This window comes from Equus asinus, chromosome 8 (assembly GCF_041296235.1).
Source record: "Equus asinus isolate D_3611 breed Donkey chromosome 8, EquAss-T2T_v2, whole genome shotgun sequence".
Taxonomy (NCBI): Eukaryota; Metazoa; Chordata; class Mammalia; order Perissodactyla; family Equidae; genus Equus; species Equus asinus.
Genome location: NC_091797.1, coordinates 95,679,820 through 95,705,405, shown reverse-complemented (window position 1 = coordinate 95,705,405; position 25,586 = coordinate 95,679,820). Strand labels below are relative to the sequence as shown.

The window sequence follows — 25,586 nt, the reverse complement described above, 5'->3', positions numbered from 1 at the left end:
ACCATGGGCCCCCACCCAGCTCCTTCCTATAAGTTACTGGCCTGCCTCTGTCTGAGACAATAAGGGCTTGTTCCAGATCAGAAATAGGAACAGGTCCCAGGAGGCTGCCAGGGTCACATGCACACACCACACACAGACCTGCTCAGAGCCACTTAGTGGGGAGTATGGGGTCTGACCCCGAGCAGTGGGCTGGAGTGAAGAAGGCCAAGGTCCAGAGAGGACTTCTCCCAGCCCCGCCTCCTCCACTGGGTCTCCCTCCTGACATCTGTCAGTGGTGACTGGTGGTTGGTGCCCTCGTTCCTCATGGGCGACAGGGCCACCTCCTCCTCATGCACACAGCTGCTGTGCTGTGCTGTGTCTCCCATGTACTGGAATGTGACGTAAGCCGTGGACTGGGTGTGCTCCGTTTCCATACTTGGGGGCCTCCCTGCAGGCACCGCCAGGGTGTGGACAGAGCAGGCATCTAGGAGGTGTGTGCAGAGTGGAGGGAGAGGTGGGGCACAGGGATGGGGTGGGCAGGACACCATAACCCTCTGACACCAGCAAAAGGTCTCAAGCTGCTTGTTCTGGAGATGTGTTTTAATGATTTCTGTTGCCCCAAGGATAGCCATCTGGAGCCTGGGGAAGGGTCGGCGGGCCGTCATACGAAGTAGGCGGCCAGGGCTGACATCTTGTCCTTTGGCCGCCTGGCACTGGGCTTCCCTGTGGGTCTCCGGCCCCGGGCCCGCCCTCGGCCCTGCCTCCTCCCTGGCCCACCGCGGTGCATGGGGTGACAGGAGGCTGCATGCTTCAGCTCCACCAGCTCCTGGAAGATGGGGTCGCAGAAAACACAGCCCGTGTGCTGCGTCTCATCACCTGGGAGCGGGGACTTGGCCTTGTTGAAGTCCACGTCGAGCAGGGCAGCCTCGCAGGCGCTGCAGGTGTCGGCGGACACCCGCACGCGGTGGGCGTTCTCGAAGCAGTGTGCCACCACGTTGCACTTGTTGCAGGCCACCTTCCACTTGGGGCCTGAGGTGGGGTCCAGCACCAACACCCCACTCTCACACTCCACGCACTGGCCAATGCCCAGCATGCTCAGTGAGTGCTGGCAGGTGGGGTGCGTGCACTCGTTGCAGCCCATGCCTGGTAGGGAGAGGGCGGCCCATGCTGCACACCTGCACGCCTACCCCGGGCTGCAGCCCCGCCCTGGCCCTGGGCCTTCTCTCAGGGCCTCACACTCCAGGATCCCTCGTCCCAGTAGAAAGTGCTTCTCTTGGCCTTGGGCACACTGGCCCTTCTCTGCTTATCTAAAACCTCCTGAACCTTTGAGGACCCCTCCTCCTGGGCTAACGTCATTTCCAGAAGGCTGTCCTGGTGGCCTCTCACTGATTCTATCCACCGTTTACTTTGTTTCCACAGCTTGTTACTGGCAGCTCCACTTGGCCCTCATGTCACCGGGCCACCTGGAGCCATCGGCTGCCCTGGAAGCTGTGGAGGGCAGGGATGGTCCTCACTGCCCCCGGCAGCCCAGATGCAGACTGTGCCTGCCCCATAGGTGAGGCTTGAGTCAGGAAGGGTAGACTGAGACCCACCCCCCGCCGAGGGCTCCCCGGCCCTCTGGTGAATGTGGGTGGGTGCCTCACTCTTGCTGCACCCTTTTCTTGTCTGTCTTGTGTGGGGTGTACAGGAGACAGCCCAGCGGAGGGTGAGTGTGCTGGGCCCTGAGCCCCCTTCAGACTCCCGGCTTGGAGCTCTTGGGTCCACCTGGATACGTCTCTCCTTTCTCCAGTAAAAGCACGAGGACAAAGAACCCCAGTGGACGCTGCCCGAGGGCATGCCCCTCTCCAGGTGGGACCCCCTCACCTGCCGCATCCTTTCACTCACCCCAGCCCAGGAGGGGGCACAGCATGCACACTGCCCAGATCCCAACTGTAGTCGCCTATCCAGTTAGGACTTGGATGGAGAGTAGCAGACAAGCTGGCTGATGCCTGAGCAGTGCCACATACTCCCCGGGGTCTCCCATCCCGGTGCCAGTGAGCATAGGAATGGCTGGGGGAGGGATCCCCTCAGAGTCCAGCATGGTGCAAGGCAGGGGCTGACGCTGAACAGAGACCACAGGTATGGCGAGATGGGGGCAGCCCGGGAGGGAGGGAATGGCCGAGGCCCGGGGATGCAGCGCTCACCTTTCTTCATGTCTCGGAAGGGCGGGTGGTTGGAGCAATAGGGACACAGAGGGTAGCTCTTGCCCCGGGAGCCCGATGACCATAGGACCAGCTCAAAGTCGTCCAGCGGGCACCGGAGCTCCTTATAGAGTTTGATGGTGCCGTTCTGGGGGAGGGTGTAGGTCTCATCGCAGTGGGAGCAATGCAGGCGGCTTGGCTTGGCCTGCAGCAATGCCAGGCGGGAGGCATGGGGTTGCTGAGGCCACCCAGCTCTCCCGCCCGCTTCAGTCTCATCACACAGAACATGTACGTAATGTGTACTATGTAGCACATGATATATAATACGTAATACAGAATATGTAACACATGATAGATAATACATAATGTACATGTTATGTAATACATAATGGGTTATATAATACCTAATGCATTATATACATAATACATAATTATGTAATACATAATGTATAACACAATAAACACTGTAATACATAATGCATGATACTAATACATAATATGTAATACATATGTATATAACACAGAATACATACATATGTAATACAGGATGCGTAATGTAACACCTAATGTGTGATACATAACATGATACCGAATACATAATAGGTGGTACATAAAACAGGTTCCGTAATATGTACCCTGTAATACATAATCTGTAATACATTGCCAGGTAAGGGCCCCTCAGGCAGGGATCCCTGGCCATGAGTCTGAGGATACTCGCTCCAGGTATGAAGAAAGGCAGTTCTAACTTCCCTGTACCTATATTAACACTCATGATAGCAAGTGATGTGTTGTGAGGGAAAAACGGACAATGTGTGTTTAAGTGCCTAAAAGCTTATATTTTCCTGGGGTCATGGGGAAACAGTGGGTGTTTGTTGGCAAGGCTGCTTTAGGCCTCCCAATCATTCTTATGTGACAATAGGACAAAGAATGTTATTCCTATATGATTGAAGATAAAGTGGAGGCCTACAGATGACAAGACTTGCCCGCATCTGTGCACAGGGCACTGCAGGCCAGAAGGGGCGGTCACAGCCCTTTATCCCCTCACCTACCTGGATGTACTTCATGAACCGGTGGCACTTCCCGCAGCGGGAGAGTGGCTTGCCTGTGGCCGCCAGGGGTGAAAAAGACACCTCCATCAACTCATCCATGCCTGAAAGCGAGCAGTGCAGGCGAGAGTCATATCCTCCCGGCCCCGGCAGCCCGCCTCTCTGGTAAGTGGATGGTGTAACTGGGCAGGCTGGAGGGAAGGCCACCACATGCAGTCGAGGATCTGTAGTGTACATCCCCGGCCCCGAGGGTAGGGCATTTCTATGGCAGTAATGGAAATGGCAGAGCTGCAGCCCAATTTGTCAGACGAGCGTGTGCCCTGCACGTGGCGTTACTACACCTGCTGTTCAATCCCAACACCGGCCCAGGGATGAGCCCTCATCACCCCATCCTCCACATGGAGGCCTAGAGCCCGGAGTCCAGCTGTGGGCCGGGTGGCCCTGACCCAGGGTCCTCTGGTTCACGGGTAGACCTTACCGGCGATGGAGTCCACGAAGTAGTGGAACTTCCTCTTGAAGACGTCCAGGGTGTGGCCCAGGACCTGGCGGTAGTCGGCCTTGCCCTGGGCGATCAGGTTCAGCTGCTTCTCCACTGCGCTCCGGATGGTGGGGAGCACCAGCTCTGCGTCTGTGGGTTGAGTGACACTGCTGTGAGCACTCGCACCTGAGGGGCCATAGTTGGCCCCTGCCCCCAGCTCCTGCTGGAGTTGGAAGGCACCAGGCTGGTTCCCATGCCCCCAGGCCTTTCCTGATCTCCCACCCAGAAAATCCTGTGGGGAGTGGAGGGACATCCTGCCTCTGGAACTGCCTCACAGATGTGCTCCTGGCAGTCCTCAGGCCAGGTCTGTGCTCCGCCATCTCCCACAGGCTCCTCAGAATCCCTCAAGGACAGAGCAAACAGCACCTCAGTGAGGACCCCAGGCCTGGCTGGGAGCTAGTCTGCGAGGAAGAGCCCCTCGCCTCCCCTTTTGGATCCTCCGCCCTTGTCCATTCATCCAGCAGCCACACTGAGCCCCTGCCGGGACAGGTCCAGGGGTGGCCGGTGCAGCAGCCTTGTGGTGGGAGCTGGGGCTCACTGCATAGCCATGACCTGTAGGGGTAGGCTCCGAGCTGACAGAGGCAGAGCCACAGCGCAGGGAGAAGCCAGCAAGGCTGGCCAGGCGGTCTCACCGATCTTGTAGTAGCCGTGCACCAGGACGATGCCCAGGTTGGTGGGCTTGAGCCGGCGCCCGCTCTCCACGACAACGTAATTGCGCTGGCAGATGTTGTTGATGTGCACAGGGATGCTGGCATCTGTCCCTGAAATGCACAGCAAGGCCCTGCTGTTCCTCAGCCTGCCCTGACACTCCCCGTTGGACTGTGGGCTCCCCTCAGCCCCACCCATCATGGGGCCTGGCTCTCAGCCCCTCCCCTGCTGCCTCCCACCAGCACCATACTGGGCACCACACCACGTGCTTTTCATGCACTGTCTTGTGAACCCGAGGGTGGCCCTCCCAGTGCCAGGTGCTTATTCCCGCTGTACTGAACAGTTTCAGAAAGGTTATGGAACACTGCAAGGTCACAGAGCTCGTTCTGCCTGCCCATCACATCAGGTAAATGTGACCTCCTTGGCCTCTCCTGCCTGGATCCTGCAGCCCCTGCCCCCATCTGGAGCCAGGGCCCAGCTGCCTGAACATGGAGGAGCTTACCCACTCACTGCCAAATTGTCCCTTCTGGAACCTGCCCAGTTTTGCCCACATCCTGGCTTCTGGGTCCCTGTCGATCAGTCTCCAGGGCAGGCTCCCAGTTCCAGGACATACCTCCCCTAGGGACTTCAAGGTCGCCTGGCACTGCCAGATGCTGCCAGCACTGCTCAGGAGGAGGCTCCTGAGCTGGTGCTCAGAAGCTAAGGAGCTCGCCGAGGCCCCAAGCTCGCAGGACGAGGCTGGGGTCGGGATCTGAAGCTCATGTGGGGGCTCTGAGCGGGGATGCACCTGCTGCTACCTGGGGCCGCCGGGCTCAGGAGGCTCTGCAGCATGCTCCCTGCTGCACTCTCACCACAGCTTGGGGGGCGGTTCTCATCAGGCCCTTTTTATGCAGCCTAGGGGGCCACAGTTGACAGGGCTGCCCTGGACCCGTCTATTTCAGAAGGTCCCAAGAGCCTTCTTCACTGTCACGAATTTGTTTTGGTCATGGGGTCTGGGCTGCTGTCTAGTCTATGGATACCAGAAACCACGGATGTGCCATCAACGAGAAGAAGCAGAGGACTCTGGGGGAGCAGTGCCTGCACCCCCTAGCAGACTGAGGACCACCAAGGCAGGATGTATGAGGCACCCAGGGCCTTGGAAGAAGCAGGCCCAGCTCTCCTGCTGAGTCCACCACTGTCACCAGGACTGCAGACTCAGGTGAGATGCTCCCTGGCAGTCACCAGAAGGCCTGTTAGTGATGGAGCAGAGCCCAGGTACAGCAGCCCAGATTGTCCCATGGCCCTCCAGAGCCTGTCAACCAGGAGGGGCCTGGTCAGTGGGGCAGCGGATCAGGGAGTAGGCAGTGCCCATTGGAGTGAGCACTGCCTACGGAGAAGGCTCCAGCAGCGAGGATGGCCCAAGGGTGTGAGGACACAAGTCACAGGCCTAGGCTGGGGCACGGGGCAAGACCACCATGCCTGTGATGAGCGTGCATCAGCGACTACACTTCTGAGCCGGCAAACTGCCCTGGGCCTCCCATTCCCACTCGGAAACATTTTGGTTCCCATGCAGGAGCTCTGTGGCCTGTGGTGGGCACCTCTGTGCCCCTCACAGTGAGGGCGGCGCCCCGGAGAGTTTGGTTTCTGCGTCATCTGATTCCAGGACAGACCCGGGCTGGCTGTGTGGACTCAGGAGGAGTCTGATCTGACTTTTGTGTTTTCCTTTAGATGAATCCTGGGCCAACACTCAGCCCTGTGGGTGTTAGTCAGTACACAGGCTGGGGCATCTTGGCCTTTACAGGCAAGGCCAGGTCCTGACGTGGAGCTTTGGCAAGGGGCTGCCCTCTGCTGCCCTGCCTGGCTCAGCTGGCCACACCCTGGGCTCAGTCACTAGGTGCTGGGTATGGAAGAGTCACCGGGCAACTCTGGAAGCACTGCCTCCCAGGCCCCAGTCCTGGGCTGGGAACCTTCGGGCCTGGGCCCCAGGCGGGCGGTGGGCGGGTGCACACACCAATGCCATGCTTCTCCATGAGTGTGATGAGCTCGGCCTCCGTCAGGTAGTCAGGTGGGCTTGTCTGCTTCTCCAGCATCTTCATCTCGCTCACGGCGAAGGTGTCGCCCCTCTGGCAGGTGGGCAGGCTCTCCTCCAGGGGCACGCTCTGCCAGGGCATGATCTCCGTGAAGCCTGGGGAGACAGGGCACCGTCTAGACCCTGGGCGTCCCATCTCCAGGTCTGACGGAGAAGGTTCCGTCTGTCTGTGGAGATGCAGAGGAGCAGAGCTGGGACCTGCGGTTTTACCTGGTGAGATGACGGTCTTCCCTGTGCAGCAGAAGTGCTCAGGCCCGATCCTGAAGGAGATGCTGCTCTGGAGGTACTTGCAGTCGTAGCTAACTGTGGCGATGAAGTGTCTGGTGATGTACTCATAGAGCCGCCACGCCTCACTCCCTGCAGCAGGGACGGAAGCTGGTCACCGGCCAGGGCTCTGGCTCAAGCAGCAGGGCCACAGGATGCCAAGGCTGGCCTGCTCCAAAGCCCAAGACAGGAGGAAACACACAGGAAGGGAGGGAGAGTCTCTCGTGCCTGTGGCTCCTTTGCAGCCACGGCTCCCACCTCCTGCTCCTGCTTCCAGGTGGGACTGCTCTTCAGGTGCCTGGCCTGGCCCCAACTAGTGACATGCCACCATCACTTCAAACTGGGGCTGTGCACAAGTGGCACCTGTCTCCACCGCTTGCTTCTCCCCTCTGCTTTCTCCTGGCACACGGGCCACCAGCACCGCCTCGGTCAGGTGGGAAGTGCGGGGCACCCTGTGGTTGAGCCCGACACTGTCTCAGTCTCATCCCATTCCATCATGGCCACCTGCCCACTCACCTCACCTTCCTGCCTCCTGCCTGGCCTTCTCTACTCCAGGGCCTCTTGAGAGCAGCTGCCTGCGCCCTGCACTCAGACACACCATCACACACCTGCCACCACCACCTCGCTCCTGTCCCATCCCATGGTGACGGAGCACAACTTGCAGGGGACTTCCTTCACCACAGCCAGGCAGGTGGGGCAGTAGGGAGCCTCCACATTGCCAGTGGGGGCTGACACCGTCCAAAGGTGCCACAGCGCTGGAGCTTCTTGTCCTTCCCTCCCTAGCAGCTTGAAGTGTGTGAGTGTGCGAGTGTTGGCGGAGCACCCGGTACCTAATTCGGCCTCTGTGGCAGACCTCATGGGGGTGATGGGGGGATGGTCACCGGCATCATGGCCTTTCCGTGGGCGGTTGATACCTTCTGCTAACAACCGCTTCACCTGAGGGAGAAGGAGCAGAGTGTGAGTCTGTGCACGGCTGCCCTCCCGCCCAGAGGGAGCTGCCGCCAGTCCTGGATTTGGCCCAAGTCCTGAGCTGGGGGCAGGGCCTGGCTCTGCTCACCGTGTCGGCCCAGGCTGGGTGGTTGGCCTGCTGCCGCAAAGGGCCCTTCAGGTCAAAGTTCTCGGGGTAGTGGGTAGTCTCAGTCCGTGGGTAGCTGATGTAGCCTTGAGTGTAGAGCCGCTCGGCGGTCTGCATGGCGTGCTGCGGCCCCATGCCTGTGAGGGACAGGACATTCAGCTGGCCTGGAACACCAGGGACAGCCAGGCGCCTGCCATCGGGCCTGGGCCCTCAGGCTCCCCTAAAGGCGGACAGGGCCTCCTGGGAGGTGAGGTGGCTCTGAGCAGGCATGGCTCAGAGGAGGGCTGCTGGCCAGGTGCCTGTGTCCACACAGCCTTATCCAAGGCTGAGGTCCTCAACCTGTAAGGGTGGACCCAGGACAGGGATGCTCCACAGGGTCACCCTCATGACACTGGTAGCCACATTGATTAAATTTGGCCTTCAGAGCTCTTGTCTGTCACACTCTGGCCTGGAGCCATAACCACACCTCAGGGGCTGCTGATGTCCTGCTATGACAGCAGAATGAGCAGATGCCCAGTATTCTGAGTCCCTTGGGTTTCTGTCCTCACAGCACTCCAGGACCACTGAGGGAGGGCTCGTCCTCCTGCTCCTCCCTGACCAACACAGGCTGCTGTCAGCACTGACAGATAGCTGTCACTCAATGTCACTCCAAGGATCCCTGGAGGTGCTGCTCTGAGAGGACACTGCCCACGGTTTCCCAAGGCTGCAAAGAAGCCACCAGCACCTGGAGGCCGACAGCTGTCAGAGACCGCCAACTTTCCAGCCCAACCCCTTCTTGCTACTGTGGAAACCAGGCTTAGAGAGGCTATGTCACACTGTCACAGCTGTCCCCAGCAGATGGGACGGGCCTCGAGTGCACCCCCCATGCCTGGTTTCTCTACCAGGGGAGCTGCTCTGAGATGCTGTCAGGACGTCCGCTCAGGTGGTGGCAATCATTACCACTGCCTTCGTTAGGATGTGCTGCTTCAATCATTTAATCCCTATGACAACCCAGAGAGATGGGTACCATGGTCACCCTGTTTTCTCAAGAGGAAACTGAGGCTCTGGGACGAGGAAGGACGTGGCTGAGCTGGACGTGGACCAGAGTTTGGCTCCGGAGTTGGAACTCCACGGTTTAATGCCTCTGAGGGGACTCCACTGAGCCAAGGACACGTGAAGGCTGCCTTGCAGGTGGCCCTTGCCCACAGCCTTCCATGTGTTCATGCCTGGCTGCAGCTGCTCAGCCATCTAGTAAGATAAAGTGGCGTGCATTCCCCCGCCCCCAGATAAACTCAAAGCAGCTGTTAAGTATTAACCAACAATCCTATGAAATGGAATCCTCTCTCCTGTTTGTTACTTGTTTCCACTCTGGAACTTAAGAGAAATGAAATCTACATGAGGCTCAGATTACCTTTAAGCCTTGGGCAACACAGCAATGGGGAGGGTGCACGGCACAGGAGAGCAAAGTGGGTGCTGGCACAGGTGAGCACAGAGAAGGGGTGCTGACACAGGTGAGTGGGGGTGTGGGGGTGCTGGCACAGGGGAAGAGAGAGAGCAGGTGCATGGCACAGGTGAGCAGGGAGGGGGGCTACTGGCACAGGTGAGTGGGCAGGGGGGTACTGGCACAGGTGAGCACAGAGGGGGTGCTGGCACAGGTGTGCACAGAGAAGGGATGCTGGCACAGCTGAGTGGGGAGGGGGTGCTGGCACAGGTGAGTACAGAGAAGGGGGGTACGGCATAGGTGAGCGGGGAGGGGGTTGCTGGCACAGGTGAGCACAGAGAAGGGGGGCACGGCACAGGTGAGCACAGAGACGGGGTGCATGGCACAGGTGAGTGGGGAGGGGGGTGCTGGCACAGGTGAGCACAGAGACGGGGTGCATGGCACAGGTGAGCCGGGAGGGTGGTGCTGGCACAGGTGAGAGTGTCGGCACTGCCCTCCAGGCACTGCGGCAGGGCTGAACTGGGTCGCCATGTGCCTGCCCCAAGAGAGTCTTTTGGCGGCTTCTGACAACTGTCCATACACACCCAGAGAAGAGCTGGCCACACGCAGCATCTCCACGGTGTTCAGGGCCAGGGGCCTCTGCTTGGCCTTTTCTTTCCTGCTTGTGGCCTCCACCTAGAAGACAGAAGAGAATCAGTGATTTGGAGGTTGGTGGGGGGAGCAGATGCTGTAACAGAATCAGGACGTGTGGGCAAAGGGTCTCGTTTTGTTCATTTGGGTCTCTCTCTTTCTCAAATTCACTCTTCACGACAGTCAAGACTTGAATGAAAATTTATTCAGGCCCAGGAAAGGAAAAAGAAAGAAAATTCTTTTCTGGAGAATTTTCTAGGGAAAGAGAAAACCTGGAGGAATGGGGAAGAGTCAGGGGAAGGGGCTGCAAATTCAAAATCCATAGAGGCCAGCGTCAGCCAGGCCACAGGGATGGCAGGCGGGCTCTGGGGTGGGCGCACGGGCAGGCCTGTCTCGGGGGGCCACCTGCCCTCACTGCGCCTGAGGGCAGCCATCAGGGCCTGCTAGCATTGCTACATCTCCCAATTTGTCAAGAGAAGCTGGAAATTAGGACTTTTATGTGAAATCTCACAATTTTTAAATGTTGGTAACTATTTTGAAACTTCTGTAAACACCATACAGTTTAAATAAAACACTGGAGCACTACCATTTCCAACTGTTGAAGAGATGACTCTGCTTTGCCTGTGGCACAAACAATCCAAACATCTCAACTCTGAAGCCTCGGCCAGGGCAGAGCCTTCGGAATTCCAGACAGACGGATGTCAGGGTTAGCACTGAGGCCATATTGTGTATGTGCAGCAGTGGAGTCTGGGATCAGTGGGCTGAGATCTGGACATGGTGGTGATGGTGTCTCTGCAGGAATGTGACTGAGGATTAAAGCATGGAGCAGCTTTAGAAGGAGTTCTGGAAGCCTGAGTCAACTGCATGGGTGGGCAAGAGGGCACCCAAGGAAGGCTGGAGAAGGACAAGGCGGCTGAAGAAGGTCAGGCCGCACCTCAACGATTCTGGTAGCTGTCATGGGTGCAGGGCATTTGCTGTGATGGCCACGGACCTGCCCCCACCCTGTGCAGCCAGCCTCTTGCCAGGTGGCATCACCCTCTTCTTAATGGCCAACGGCACTATAAAGGCCATGAAAGCTGACTGAGACCCCACACCCATCTGTGCCAGCTGTATGACCTTGGTCAGATTTGGTGCCATGCAGATAGGTCCCTCTAGAGTTGTTAGCTTTAGAGATCACAGAAAAGGGACATCTGAGTGACAGGGAGTCTTGCCAAAAGGAGAGAATGCCCAGGGGGTCATGTGGAAAGGGCCAGTGGAAGGGCCCGGCGGGTCATGGGTGTGGGACAGCGCCTGGTGCAGAGCAGGCATACAGTACACTGCTGCTTTGGTTTGAGCAGAAACATCTTAGGAGGAGTACACGTGTGAGTAACCATTCTTTCCACACGATGTCTGCACTTCAGGAAGAGGGAGAAAGACCACAAGCCAAGGTCATGAGCTATTCCCCCAGCCAGAGGCTTCCTACCCCCACCCCTGACAAATGTGACAGATGGGGTGGAGCAGGCCCACCTGGGCTTCCTTCTCCAGCTTTGTCATGTTTAAAAACATCTGTGCAATCTCCCGGTCGAACACTCGCACGCGGTCCCAGTCCAAAAGGAGAGATCTGTCTTTATCGGTGTTAACCTGCAGGAGGAAGGATAAAGGAGCGCCCGGAGAGAAAGGATCCAGGTGTGCCCACTGCTAGGGAAGAGACGCGAGGCAGATGAAGCAAAACGCCCAGCTCTGCAGTCTCACAGCTGCACCTGGTCGGGTGTGCAGTTACGCCAGCAGACCCAGCGTCCCCAGAGGGAAGGCTGCTCTGACCCTGCCTACCCCCTGGGATCAGGCAGACGGTCTCACGGGGGTAGCCCCAAACCGAGGCTGATGTGTCCTTAAGGAGCCTCAGAGCCTCCATTTCCCACGCCACCTCTGCCCACCCGCTAAGGCCTGGCCAGCACTAGGTATGGCCCCACCCAGGGGCCCCAGCCTTGCGTTGACAGGAGCAGCTGTCTTATGTTCTAAATCTTATGAGAAGCTTTCATGGAGGCTTTGTTTAGAGAAGGGGTTCTAAGACTTTTAAAAAGTTTGAAAGTCAGTGGCCTGTGGCCCTGAGTCCAGTCCTTGGACCTGATCGCCACAGCTGATGGCCCCCAAGGGGCACTGCCAAAGCTGAGTTCATTCCCATTTCTCCAAATTCAACACTTCCAGGCCTAGCCTTATCCTGCCACCTCCATGAAGGTGGGGGTCCCCTCCCTGGGCATCCCACAGACAACTGTCTGGCCTCCTTCCTCTGGGACAGCTGCCCACATTTGTGCCCTCGGCCTTGGGATGGCAACAGTCATGATGATGATGATGATGGAAGACTCTCAGAATCCACACCCCAAACCTGGAAAGACCCTGCGTAAACAGAGAAGGCACAGCAGACCTTGGCCTGCAGCACCCAGTAGGTCTCTGGTTTGAAGGACTGGATCTTGTCATGTCTCTCCACGCAGAATCCCAGGGTCGGGGTTTGACATGGCCCAAACGAGATGAGGGAGCTATCTAGGTTGCCATATTTCCCCTGGAAATATTTAGTCTGAAACCTATAAGGAGAGGTGGGGGAGAGAAAGATATTTCGGTCATGCATTCACTCAAGACACCATCAACCGCCCGTGAGTCCACCCCAGGGCTAGCTGGTGGGTGCAAGCAGGAGGCCCAAGGCGGGCGCTCCCTGCTCAGAAGACGGGGTAAGAGGACGTACTCAGCATGGGGGGCTGGGGAGGGTGCATGTGGGTGGAGATGAGGAATGAGTGTGTGCTGATGACAGAGTGGGAGAGAAGAGCAGAGGTTCCAACCATCCTGGGGGGGGAATCCCTTCTATTATATTCTCTGCCCTCCTCCCTCCCCTCAAGACCCACTCAGTATGGACCACCACACTCTACTTATCAAGCAGTGGCCTGTGTGGTCTATTTCAGCTAAATAGACAGTTTTCTTCAGGGTTTTTAAAATACCGACAATTGTCTGGTGCTGATCAGGGCTGGGGCTGCGGATGGGATCAGCTAAGGCAGGGGCTCTGGCCAAGGGAGGGCGGCCAGCACCTGGTGAAGGCACAGCCAATGCGCAGGTCCAGCTCCTGTCGGGCGTCCACTGAGAGGGCCTCATTGTGGTCGGGCTCACCCAGGCGGGCCATGGCGTTGCAGATGTCCGTGTCCGTGATGGAGCTGAACCTGGCCCGGAACACTGTCTTCTCGCCCCCGTGGGCCTGATTCATAACAGGCAGCACGGCATCCAGGACCTGGGGAAGGCGGCCGGCTGTAACCCACCCCGAGGTCTCTGCCTCCCACTCCACACCTTACGTGTGAGGCCTGGCTCCTCTCCAGGTGTGTGTGACCCCTCTCCACTCCTGCTTGACCCTCCTCTGTCTCCCTTTCCAGAAGCCTCAATCTCTCTAGAATACTCCTGCCACATGGCTTCCTTTCCTTCTGTCTACAGTCCTGTTCAAACATCCCCGCTTCTTACTATTGCCCTGTAAGCTGCCACTCTCTTCTTATCTCTTCCATCCCCATGAAGCCAGGAAATGCTATTGCCAAGTATGCAAGGGAACTCGGAGTCACCAGATCCGCCCCACTGGACCCATTTCCCCTCCTTCTAGAAGAGAGAGTGCTGGGTGGAACTTTTACGAGACTAGAGAAAAGACAGGGAAGGAGAAAGGAATGAAGAGGAAAAGGCAGTGGGCAGGAGTGGGAAGGCCACGGCAACCCCCATTGTGGGGGCATGGGTGGCTCAGGGCTGAAGCACAGCAGGGTCCTGGAGTCGAGACTAAGAAGGCAGTGCAGTGGGAGGGGAGTCACGCTGCAGCCTGGCCATGCAGCTTCTTTACAGGGAAGTGGCTTCGTTTCTGAAGGGAGAAAGCCCCATGAGCTGCCACCATTCTCTACCCCCCCGAGAGGGCCCTGGGGGAGGGGCAGCCCTGCAGGAGAGGGGACGGGAGGGGGTGTCTGGGAAGTGATGGAGCATGATCAATTTTGCAGAGGGTGCTCTGAGTTGCACCCAAGTTGCACTGGAAGTACTTCCTGCCAGGCCCCAGGTGAAAGCTGGGGATGCAGAGGCAGGAGGGTGACTAGTATGGAGTCACAGCCTGAGGGGCACCAGGGGACGCCTGCAGTCATGACCAGCACGAGGCAGGCATGGGAGCTGCCACCTGCTTCCCCGAGGGAGGGCTCCCTGGGGGGCGGCAGAGGAGGGAGGGCATCCTAGGAAGAAGATGTGGGAAGGTGGGAGGTGAGAAGGATGAGGCACGGAAAGGAGCACAGAACCCTGCCGGGCATCAGCCGGCACTGACGGGAGGTCCCTGCAAGGCTCCAAGTGGGCTTCTCCTCCACACAGCCCCAATCGGAAACCTGCATTCACCTAGAAAACTCTGCCCTTTCTAAGTTCACTTGTCCGATGTGCCTCCAGCAAGTGAAGTAGCACTCCACCACCCTTAGCAGAGTCCATGCATTTTAAAGTCCACAGTATTTCCAATATAAAGGAGCACAGAGGCATTTCTAAGCCAATGTAGTTGATTCCCCACTTCTGCCCCAGGAATGGTGTGACTACGCGGCAGTTCAGGGTGGGCAGGAGGGCCGGGCGTGAGGCCTCAGCGGGCCCCACCCTCACCTCGAAGCAGATGTTCTCCCCTTCCTTGTCGCAGTCCAGCCACAGCACGATGTAGTCACAGCCTCTGCCCTCCACCTGCCATAGAGCATGTGGTGACTTGCCCCTGCCATGGTCCCGCCCCACCGTGCCCACCCATGCGCTCCCGCCGGCACTGGAGCAGAGCCCGGCTCCGAGCCTCTTTAGGAGGCCTGGTGCCCAGGGCGGGGCACAGGCTGGTGGAGTCAGCTGCAGTTTGGCTGGCTTAGCCACTCAGAAAGAATTTAGTTCAGAACTGTTGTTTCTTGGACCAACAAAGTTATAAATGCAAGATGATCTCAACCTTAGAAACTGCATAGAAAAAGGGCTGAAATGAAATAACCCTAAATGTTAACAGAGGGTGTCTTGGCTGGTGTGATTATCAATAATTTTTTCTTCTTTCTCCTTATTTATATTTTCCAGTTTTCTATAATGTGTATGTATGTGTTTCAAAATTAGAAAAACAACCACCACCAAACAATTTTAAAAGCGGAATTCCTGCTCCGTCCAAGGCTGAGGGACCCGGGTGCCCAGGTTGGTGGACTGTGCTGTAAGGGGGAGTGGGCCTGAGAGGTGCCTCGTGGGCCAGCAGGGGGCGCCCACAGAGAGGGCTGCAGGCAAGGGAAGCCAGGGGAGGACCTCCCCGGCAGTCTGCACCCTCCCTTACCCCTCGTGGGCCACCCCAAGCACCTGCAGGAACTTCACCATGTTCAGCTTGGGGTTAGCTTCCTTCTTCTCTGTTGGGGCTTGGCTGAACAGCTCTGCCGGGTCCACCTTGTCCCACTTGTTGTACTTTCCTACAAACCATGAGCACAATGACATCTGAATTGGACTTCATGGCTCACAGGTGCTTGGCCTACTAGAGCGTCATAACCCCGTGAGGATGGTGACGGTCTGTCTCACCAACGGGGAGAGGGATGCTTGGAGCACAATGTTCCCAGGGCAACACTGACAGTCAGAGGCAGAGCCTGGCCTTCCTTCCACCTCAGTCACCCATGGGAGCCACACAAATTCTGGGCAGGGCTGCTGCTCCAGCCTCGCTTCCGGGATGTTCCCTGGCTGGAAGCACGGCCCCCGGGCTGGCTCACTTTGCAAGAACCCCCAACCATGCCCCTTGCGCCTTCATCTTCTCCTCCAGACTGTATTTCTGTAACCCACCTCTCCTCGGCACTTAACCCGGCACATGAGATGGGCACTCAGCTCAGCTGATCTCCATGGAGAACCAATCTCTTTCGGTCTCATGTCGGCCACATCTACCTAATTCCCTCCTCGGGGCTTGGCACCTGAATGCTCAGCCCTCTGGCTTTCTTTTAGGCCCCATTTCTTGCAGCCTGCCAAGCTCAAATACTGGCACCCTACCTGCTGGCTGGTAGTAAAGCTCTAGGTCCTAATGCCTGGCCACAAAACTGAATCAATGTCACTGTCATCACTGAGCAGCAAGAACCACTGAGGCTTTGCTGTGTGCCTGGCCCTGCACTAAGCACTCTACCTTCACTGTCACACTGAGTCCCTAAACAATCCTGGGAAGTGGATGGCACTGTCTTACGACCCAGTTTACACACGAGGAGCAGAAACTCATGGGGGCCCAGTCCCAGTACCATCCCAGCCCATGAGCTGTGGTCAGAGGCCAGGTTGGACTCTCCTCAACCACAAGGCCCTGCATGTAGCCCTGCTGGGTCACTAAGCTGGCCCTTCCAAAGTGATAGATAACAATTACAACATGAGGATGACGATGGCAACCACCGAGTGACTGTGGACAGCAGGCCCACTCAGCAGGAGAGAGCCCTCTCTGAACGCCTGCATGGGCCAGGCCCCTCAGATGGGCACCACCACCTCCCGTCTGCACAGGCAGGTGCACAGGGCAGGAATGACTAAGGGGTGCTGCTGGGATGGGCACCCATGGGCACTGAGACCAGAGCCTGCATTCTGGGCACTTCACCCAGGGACCCTGAGTCCACTCTCCACAATCTGCTGGTCCCATGACTCATGGGTTCTGGACAAGCTTCTCTCCAACTGGACCCTGGGCAGCACCGTGCTGCGCTTCCCTCAGCGGAATGGAGGGTGGGCAGGGGGACTGGGGGCTCACCCAGGAAATCCAGGGTCATCACATGACCACAGACGGACGTCATCTTGAAGCGGACTGCCTGGCCAGCAAAGGTCCCGGTGTACTCGTGCACTGAGCATGTTCCGTTCAGCCCTTTGTGTGAGGACATGCTCCCTGGGGAGGAGAACCATGGTGATGGCTGCTCCAGTGAGCTGCAGTCGCTACAGAGGCCCCAGGTCAAGACACTGCCTCTTGGAGGGCCAGAGTCCCCTTCCCCAGAGCGCTAAGTGGTAATACTCCTCAGGCACTGCAGGTAGTTTAGTGCCGCGAGATCTAACGGTTCTTGGGGAAAACACCAGCAGTAAACCAACCCAGCATAGGGGGTCGGCTGGGGGCCACGGGCGCCCCCTCTGAACACCCCTGGGCTATTCTCTGTATTTTGGCCTCACTTCTTTCAAACTTTCCTCAGAGGTCCCCAAGGATCTCCTAATTACTGAGTCCCATGGTGTCTTGTCACACTTGACTGGCAGCCCCTCAGCCGAACTTTCGCAGCCTCTGGGGACTGGGCACCACAGCTCAGTTCTTCTTTCCCTTTTAGAGGTCAAGACGGATGTCTGCCATTTCTGGCTACCCAGCACCCAAACACCCTCCCTGTCTGGAAGGAAGTCAGAGACGGTAGGGGAAGCAGCACCCCACCAACCACCGCAGTGGACAGAGTCGGGGTCGGGCAGACGTTCCCTTTCCCAGCGCCCCAGTGTCTCCGGCTGCTCTCGAGGGACACAGGGTGCGTGGGCTGCAGCTGCAGCCATCAGGGCTCCAGGGCAGTGGTGGGGGCCCTGTGGTGACGATGCCGTGGCCTCCTCAGACTTAGACTGGGGTGGGATCCCGGCTGTGTCTTTTTCCTTCCAGTGAATTCCCTCTCTGAGTAAGTTACCAGGGCTGGTTTCTGCTGCTTGTGACCAACTGCCCTGACCAGACAGTGTTCTGACAGTGGCCGTCGGCGCCTGCCTGCCACTATGCTGTGAACTCTGCCTGCACCTTTTGGGAGCCCCAGGCCAGGCTCACGCTGGGTGTGGCAGTAAATGCACCCACGGCAATTAACACCGAGGTGCTTCAGTAGCACCTGCGGTTCTGAACCGAATCTACTCCAGCAGGCTGGAGTCACGCTTCAGCAAAAGAAAGAAACTGTGTAAAGTGGAAACAACCATGCTTACAGATCAAAGCCATAAAGAACGCCAGGGTTGGTCTTCCCTACCTCGAGAGAGGATTTTGGCAATGGACTGGGCCAAGGACGGCTTTTCTGCAACCATGAGCACGGTCTTCATCTTGTCTTACAGCTGACAGGGCCCTTGGCCTCCACACTCCAGGTTCAGGAAACGGCGATGAAGAAGTTGAGAAACGGCTCTCCTGCAGCTCCACACTACTGTCGACGCTGACTACTGAGGAGAAGAAAAGACACGCAGAAGAAGGCAATGCTTCCAGCGGAACCCATGCCACTAACAAGGAAACTCACTTTAAGAGGCAAAAAAATAAACCTGAGGCAAGAAAAAGAAAAATTAGGGAAACTTGAAGACATCTGACATACGAACAACCAGTCAGGTCAACTGAACTGGCTCAGAGATGACCTTGGGAATTCGGCTTCATTGGGGAAAAGCTGAGGTAGTCCCACGACCTCAGGTCAATTTTGTCTCCATACCCATGCTCGGGAGACATTGGGCCTTTGGACCTGGACCGATGGGTCCGGGAAGAGTGGACGACCGACCCTCCCCCAGGCAGCACTTCCGTCTACTCCCTGTGGCCGAGAGCGGCACCTCCACCTCAGCTAAGCATCCAGGTGCCCTGGGACGCCTTTCTAAATGCAGGCACCCAGGCCGGGCTCCCAGGTCCTTCTGACCCACCACTGCGCCTGAGATCCACTGGCCAGGGGATCCAGTCCCCGGCAGAGCACTCGAGGCCCTTCACAATAGGCTCCCACCCACCTCTCGCTTTCCAGGTCGTACTCTGGCCAATTAGAGACCACTGTCTAAAGAAAAAGCACATTGTTCAGGCCTCTGTTCCCTTTGCTCAGAATGTTCTGCCGAGCCTGGGGAACGCAGATGGGCTGTGGGAAGGCCCAGCTCAACGCTAACTCTTCCTTAGAGCGCTCTCCCCACGCCCGCCAGCAGAGGAATTTCTTCGTCCTCTCTGGCCCCTCGCCACCCTCTGCACGTCACGCGCAGTCGGCTACCACCTCATCCCCCCGCTGCACACGAGTGGCTTGATGTCTGAGTCACTGGTGGCAACGGCAACAGCTGGTTCTGTGCTCGACAGAGGACATTTAATGTCTGCTGGCTGAGTGAAAGCAACACGTGAACACTTTCTGTCTTTCCGATCCTTAAAAATATGGCATTGACACCGACAAACAGAGTGCTGTATACAAACAGACTCGTACTGAGACAACCGGGCAACCTTCTGGGAAGAAAAATAAAGGTAGATACGTACTTTATAACTTCCACCAAAACAGATTCCAATTTCTAGCAAGGTTTAAGTAAAAACATGAAACCAGAAAAACACCAGAAGAAAACATGGACTTTAGTATGAAAAAGAAAAACTCGTAAGTCCCTCAGCACTCAGAACCACATTCTTCATGTTTAAGAGCATTTGGCTTCCTTTTCTGTGAACTGTCTATTTATATTTTTACCCATTTTCGTCAACTGGATGGCTGTTTTCTTACTTTTGGAGTAGTTTCTATAAAGAGGAAATTAGCCCTTTGTAACAGGAAATGATTCCAACAACTGGCTCATCAAAGCAAGTTGGAGTTCCAAGGAGCTCCGGCTTCTCTCCCCAGCAAAGATGCGGGTCAGCGCACACGCACGGGTGACCGTGTGGGAGCGGGGAACTCAAGTGTGAGTGATGAAATTCACTCAGAGCAAGTGCTCGGGAGCCATGGGACGATACCTTACACCCCAGCACTCCCACTCCCAAAAGGGAACTCAGTGACCCCACAGGTATTCACTGAGGACCGACGACACGCTTGGCCCGTCCTGGGTGCAGGGAGTACAGCATCGAGCAACCCCACGTTGTCCTCTGGCACTTGATGTCACGCTATGTGCTACGTGGGGCAAAGCAGTGAAGGGAGGGGAGGCACTGGGCCAGAGAGAACTGGGAGGAATCTGGGGGCAGAGTCCGGGCAGAAGGACCAGGGCAGGGTCGGGGACAGCGAGGAGGCTGGTGGCAGGGCTGAGAGGGAGCAGGGGTATAGACCTTGGGCCGTGGACTGTGGTTTGCTCCTGGACTGTGGTTTGCTCTGAAGGAGTGGGATGATCTGACTTCAGGTGTTAAAGGGACCCCTGCATGTTAAAGGGCTGCCCCGCAGAAAGGGGTGACTGGGCCCAGGTGGCAGCAGCGGAGGCGCTGAGGGGAAGTCGGAGTCTGGGCAGATTCCGAAGGCAGAGCCGACAGGACTGGGATGAGGAAGAGCAAGGGGAGTCAAGAATGACTCCCAGGCTTCTGGCCTGGGCACCCAGAGGGGATTCCCTTTTCTTGAGCTGGCAAATACGGAGGAAGGAGCTGTTCGGGGTGGGGGGGGGTGGACCTCAGGAGCTGCGTCTCAGGCATGTTCAGTGTAAGCTGCCCATTAGACAGCCCTGGCAGGCTGAAGGAAGTGGCAGCAGGGGGAGGGAACCCAGGCAGGGGTCAGGGAGACAGGTGGGTCAGGAGAGGCGGGGTCCTGAAAGCCAAGGGAAAGGAACTTTCGGGGGGCCTTCACTCCATCAAAGGCTACCCACACCTGCAGATGTGCGAGATGACAGCTGAAGACCTGACACGGGGTCTGGTGATTTGAAGGTCCCCGGTGGCTCTGACAGGAGCTGTGGGGTGCAGCGACAGACATGAAAGCCCGAGTAGAGTGAGCTCAGCAAAGCCTGGGAGAAGGAGGGGGATGGCATGCTGTTCATTGCTTTTTTTTTTTAAAAAAGATTTTATTTTTCCTTTTCTCCCTAAAGACCCCTGGGTAAATAGTTGTGTATTTTTAGTTGTGGGTCCTTCTAGTTGTGGCATGTGGGACACCACCTCAGCATGGCTTGACGAGTGGTGCCATGTCCGCGCCAAGGATTCGAACCGGCGAAACCCTGGGCCGACGAAGCAGAGTGCGTGAACCCAACCACTTGGCCATGGGGCTGGCCCCGTTCATTTTGTTTTAAGATGGAGGATGTGCCAGCATGTCTGTGTGAGGCTGGGACTGGTCCAGTAGAGAGGGAAGAGAAGATGCAGGAGAGATGTCTCCTGGTGGGCGAGGGGGTGAGAGGAAGCGGGTCAGCCAAGGGCTGCCCTTGGAGGTGAGCAAGGAGAGGACAGGAGGCGGCCCTGGGGGCAGGCCTACAGCAGGGAGAGAGCTGGGTTTAGTGTGGATGGGATCTGCCAGGGGAATATGAGGGAGAGGGAGGGGCCGGGTTGAGGGGAGTGATTCTCTAAGACCGTGGGGAGGAGGTGAGGGCATCAGGGCATGCTCCAGTGGATCCAAGAACAAAGAAAGCTGGAGGGGGGATGGGGGACGTGGGGGCAAAGTCCAAGTGGGAGAGGAGGCCACGGAAGGAGCAGTAGCGTTGTCAAGACTGTCCACGTGGACACTGAGTCTCCCAGGGGCAGGACATGGCAGCGCCTGTGATGGAACAGGCAGCTGGGGAACTCTCTGCAGCATTATCAGTCATAATAAAAGATCAGAAACGATGAAGTGTAGGTCAGCAAGGAATTAGTTAAATAGATGTATGGCACGTCCGTACAGTGGAACACCAGCAGCAGCTAGAGAGGAAAGCACTACCAGGTAAATGCTAACATGGATGAGACTGCCGAGAGGACGCAAAGAGTCTGGGGTGTGACAGCGCATGCGGAGCACTGCATGCGTGCACATGCTTGTTTGTGAAAAGTAGCAGTGGAAGCGGCCGCCTGGGGGCGGGCCAGGCGCATCCTGCTTACCACAGTCCCTTTTGCATGGTTTACATTGAGGGCTGTGGACATATGTGACTAGTCAAAAGACCTAAGACAACAGATTTAAAAATAAAGACAAAATAAAATAAGACCAGAAAAATAAAGAAGGGCTGGGAAGGGCACCATTCAGAAAGGATGCCAAAGAAACCACCTTCACTTCAGGGCTTCTGTTCCTCCTCGTGACGTCCAGGGGATGCGGCCCAAGGGCTGCTTCTGCTGTCAACCCTGTCCCCTCTGTGAGAGGCCAGACGACCACAATGAGGCCAGTGATCTTTATGAGAAAGCTGCCCTGGAGATAACCATTTGCTCTTTTCCTCAAAATAAATAATTGGACATTCCTCTTAAATACAAAACCATCCCAGAGAAAAAAGCCAAGAATGCCTGGAATAACAGCACCGATGGTCTGCAGACGAGCCCACTGACCTGATGACCACTCTGGACACGTGGCCCACCGCCCCGCTGTGTGCCCCTACTCTTGTTCTCCCAAACACCACCTCCTCCCTCCCTGTGTGTCAGGGTGGGTCCTGCCCTAGGCTTCCACCTAGGTCTACTTACTCTGACCCCCTGCCATCCATCCCCCTGAAAACCACACCTGGCATCTGTGGCAGTGCATCCATGGAGGGGGTCCCCCCCATAGATGGTGTCCAGTTCATTGCTGTATCTACAGCACCCAGCACTCACTAAAGGTTTGCTGAATGAATGAATGAACAACCAAGGCTGTTTGTATCCAGCCTCTGCTCTCCATTCTGGGGAAAGTCAGATGCCCAGAAGTGTGGTTTCAAGGGACCCAGGGGCTTCCCTTCCCCCTCCCAGAGAAGCCAGAGGCCAGAGGGGAAACGGGCAGCAATGGGAGATTGCTCTATGACAGCTTTCGAGCATCCCATCCCTTTCAAAGGAGGAAAAAGGTTTTATCCCAGAATGTTTTGTCAGATTTGCTCACTTCTGTGTCACAAGAATAGCCAGCAATGACAGCGTAGTGATGACATGCCAGGCTCCGGCAGTCCTGCTGGTGTCCTCGGGTGGGGCGCTGCCCTATGGTGAGAACTGCAGGGTCAGGGGGACCAGAGCTCAGGCAGCAGGACTGGGACCGCGCCTGTCTGCTCCAGAAGCCGCGGGCTCAGCCTTCACCCTGGCCCGCCTCGGTGGGCATCCCAGGCGGAGGAGCAGCCGCTCACCTCCCTCGGGCACTCACCTACAGAGTCTCCTCCACTCACATGGTTTTCTGTCTGACGCTTCCTAGACCGTAAGGAAGCGCCCAGAGAACGGGGGCTGCGTTTTGTTTACCCTACTGGTAAGTGTAGACAATGAGCAAACACTGACTGAATGAATGATTGAATATGTAAAAGAGTAATTTTACCTGCAAAGTCAATAATAGAAATAGTCTTTTAGATATCTAAAATTTAAAAACTGCATACACTTCTCCTTCTCAACGTTCTTTTTTTCCATGGTGTTGAAGTTTCTAGAAGTTTTACATCTTCACTACTCCCCTTCATACCCAAGGATCCTAAATACTTTTTCAGGAGATAACAGATTCTTCTCTAAAGATCCCTTTCAAGAGAAACATTTTGCCCTGGCATCTTCAAAGGGATCACCTCATTCATCCAGGACTAGGGCTACAACTGGACAGTGCACACAAAAGCATGTCAGCATCATGCCCCAGTTCAGATCACCTGTCTCCCGCCAGACTGTGCAGTGACTATTCCACATTTGATACGTGGCCCATCGTCAGCAGCTCACGCTCTAAAGAAACCACCTTCTAGTTCTATAGTTTATACTTCAGTTCTGCACGGGTGCTTTGTAATATCTGAGTATCACTGTTTTATTAGGAAAAAACCAATTACTTCCTTCAGGGATATGGAATCATGGAAGCCCGGGAAAGGGAGTTTGGTGACGATCCGGTGCCACCATCTCAAGGAGGCACAAACTAAGACTCAGAAAGGCAGTTTCTAAAGGAACCTGGGAAGGTGGCTGAGTTGGGGCTGAAACTCATGCTTCCTTACTTCCAGCCAGGCACATTTTTTGTTTTTAACTGTACCAGGTTCCACCTCTTAAAAGACGTCCGCAGTCTTAACTGTGATTAATCTTGAGACCTCCCTATTTTTCCATTAAGGCACATCCCCAACTTCAAAGTGGAAGCCAGTGAGAACAAAAGCTGAAAGCAGTGGTGTGCAAACTTCATTTATATACCATCTTAATGCTTTGGCCTTATCAACATTATTATTCACTTCAGTTTTTGCTTTTTCAAAAAGCTTAAATATACAAAAAATGACAATTTTACAGCCTCACAGGAACTGAAAGCCTGTCATCAATGGCCAGAACCCGGTTCTTTCCAGCAACCTACACTGTATGTCAAGTGTGACCTTGTTGCCTGCCAAAGCTGAGCCTGAAATTTGCCCTCTAATTTCAAAAGGGGGATTAGCAAGTGCTAAGGGGGTGCTGACAGCAAACACCCCAAACTGGGGCTGTAATTAGGAGGGAGCAGCAGGTCAGCCTCTCACCGCACTGTCCACTCTCACAGCTACCCCACATGCTGCCAGTCCTGTGGCAGACACTGGACCGCCCCCTCACCTTAGCGTCCCAGGACCTGGTGCACCCAGCTCCGTCGGGAGGCCCGGCAGCAGGGCAAACAGTAGTCACCCCGTAGGACTGACCACGTGGAACCTTGCCAAAGACGACAGAGTCAGGAAAAGAGGGAGGAAAAGCCGGTTCCCTCAGCTCCTCCTCTGCAGGCACGCTATAGCTCCCCAAGGAACCTGCAAGGCGGCGGTATTGCAATGTTTCAAACTATGAGGCAACTGAGGTTTAGAACAATTGAGACTAGTGTCTGGTGACCTTTGCTAAGGCTCTAGGGACCCCAGGGCTCACCGGCCATCGAGCCCACGTTGGGCTGACTTCTTACGGCCTATTCCCAAAGGCTGAGCGCTAGAGGCAAGACAAGGCCATGGTCTTCCTGTTCAACTCTGAGAAATTCCCGCCCCGGACTCTGGCTAACCTGTTCACAAAAGCACCCTGTCTGCTCCACGTCAACAGCTCAGAGCCACGCGCGGGCGCCCGGAGACCCGGCCGGGGGCAGGCGGCACGTGGAACCCGCCTAGGCCCGGAGCCGCGCGCACTGGGCCCGACCCCGTTCCCGATGGCTGCGCGGCCGCCCGAGCCTCAGTTTCCCCACCCGTGACGACAAACTCTGATAACACACCACACCGCTAATAACTGCCGGAGGTTGGATGAAGGAGAGTACTCAGCGCAGCGCCTGCTCCCCTCCAGGCAGCGGCTGGGCGCTGGCCCATCACCCGCCGACCCCACACAAGCCTGCGGCGAGGGGGGTCCACGCCGCCGGGGAACAGGAACAGGCGGCGAGAATGCAAAGAGCCCGGCCGCGACCCTCTCCCGAGCCGCAGGGCTGGGGGTCCCCCAGTGCCCGGAAAGGGCCGCGCTCCCACAGCCCCGGGCCGCCCCGCACGGCGCCCCCGGCCCGCCGCTCACCCACAGCCCGGGCTCCCGCCGCAGCTCCCGCTCCTGGGCAGCCGCCGGCAACCCCACTTCCGGGTCCCGCCGCTCTGGCGTCCCCGCGTCTTACCGCCGGCGCCCGCACATCTCCGTCCTCCGGTTCCGTGGCTCTCGTGTTCCGGGAGCACGGCCAGAGTTGACCCCGGCCCGCCGCTTCTGCAGGGGTCCCCGATCCCTCCAGCCCATTCTTCCCGCCGCGACGAGGCAATATGACAGTCATTATTACAATAAGCATGAAAACTAGCTGATAAGCATGAGAATGTGTATGCTGTTAATAATCAAAATAATTTAAAACTGTAGATGGGTATATAATACTGCTCAGCCATAAAACAAGATGAAATCGTGCCATTTGCGACAACACGGATGGATCTTGAGGGTATTATGCTAAGTGAAGTAAGTGAGACGGAGAAAGCCAAATACTGTATGATTTCACTCGTATGTGGCAGATAAAAACCATCACAACAAACACAACAAACACGCAGATACAGAGAACAGACTTGGGGGTGGGGGGGGGGGCCGCGTAAAGGGGCACGTATGTATGACCAGGGATGGAAACCGGGCTTTCAGTGGTGGACACCGTGTAGTCTATACAG

At 56.6% G+C, this 25,586-nt stretch overlaps 1 protein-coding gene across 5 annotated transcripts; it reads right to left on the bottom strand.

The window, feature by feature from the left end:
• Positions 1 to 137: 137 nt before the first annotated feature.
• TOP3B (DNA topoisomerase III beta) lies at positions 138 to 25,098 on the bottom strand. 5 transcript variants are annotated; one of them, XM_070516456.1, is made up of 18 exons: positions 24,970 to 25,098; positions 17,777 to 17,960; positions 16,564 to 16,695; positions 15,168 to 15,274; positions 14,463 to 14,537; positions 12,902 to 13,098; positions 12,250 to 12,406; positions 11,355 to 11,468; positions 9,803 to 9,893; positions 7,781 to 7,935; positions 7,554 to 7,659; positions 6,670 to 6,816; positions 6,382 to 6,555; positions 4,376 to 4,504; positions 3,684 to 3,833; positions 3,209 to 3,309; positions 2,163 to 2,364; positions 138 to 805 (listed from the first exon to the last, which is right to left on the bottom strand). In XM_070516456.1, exons 2-18 carry the CDS (start codon positions 17,844 to 17,846, stop codon positions 153 to 155), a joined length of 2,760 nt encoding a protein of 919 aa, XP_070372557.1. In that variant the 5' UTR covers positions 17,847 to 17,960; positions 24,970 to 25,098; the 3' UTR covers positions 138 to 152. The 5 variants fall into 5 exon arrangements, with proteins under 5 accessions (XP_070372557.1, XP_070372558.1, XP_070372562.1 ...); XM_070516457.1 differs by having other exon boundaries at positions 17,777 to 17,957; positions 24,970 to 25,043; XM_070516458.1 differs by having other exon boundaries at positions 538 to 1,122.
• Between the last annotated feature and the right edge of the window lie 488 nt (positions 25,099 to 25,586).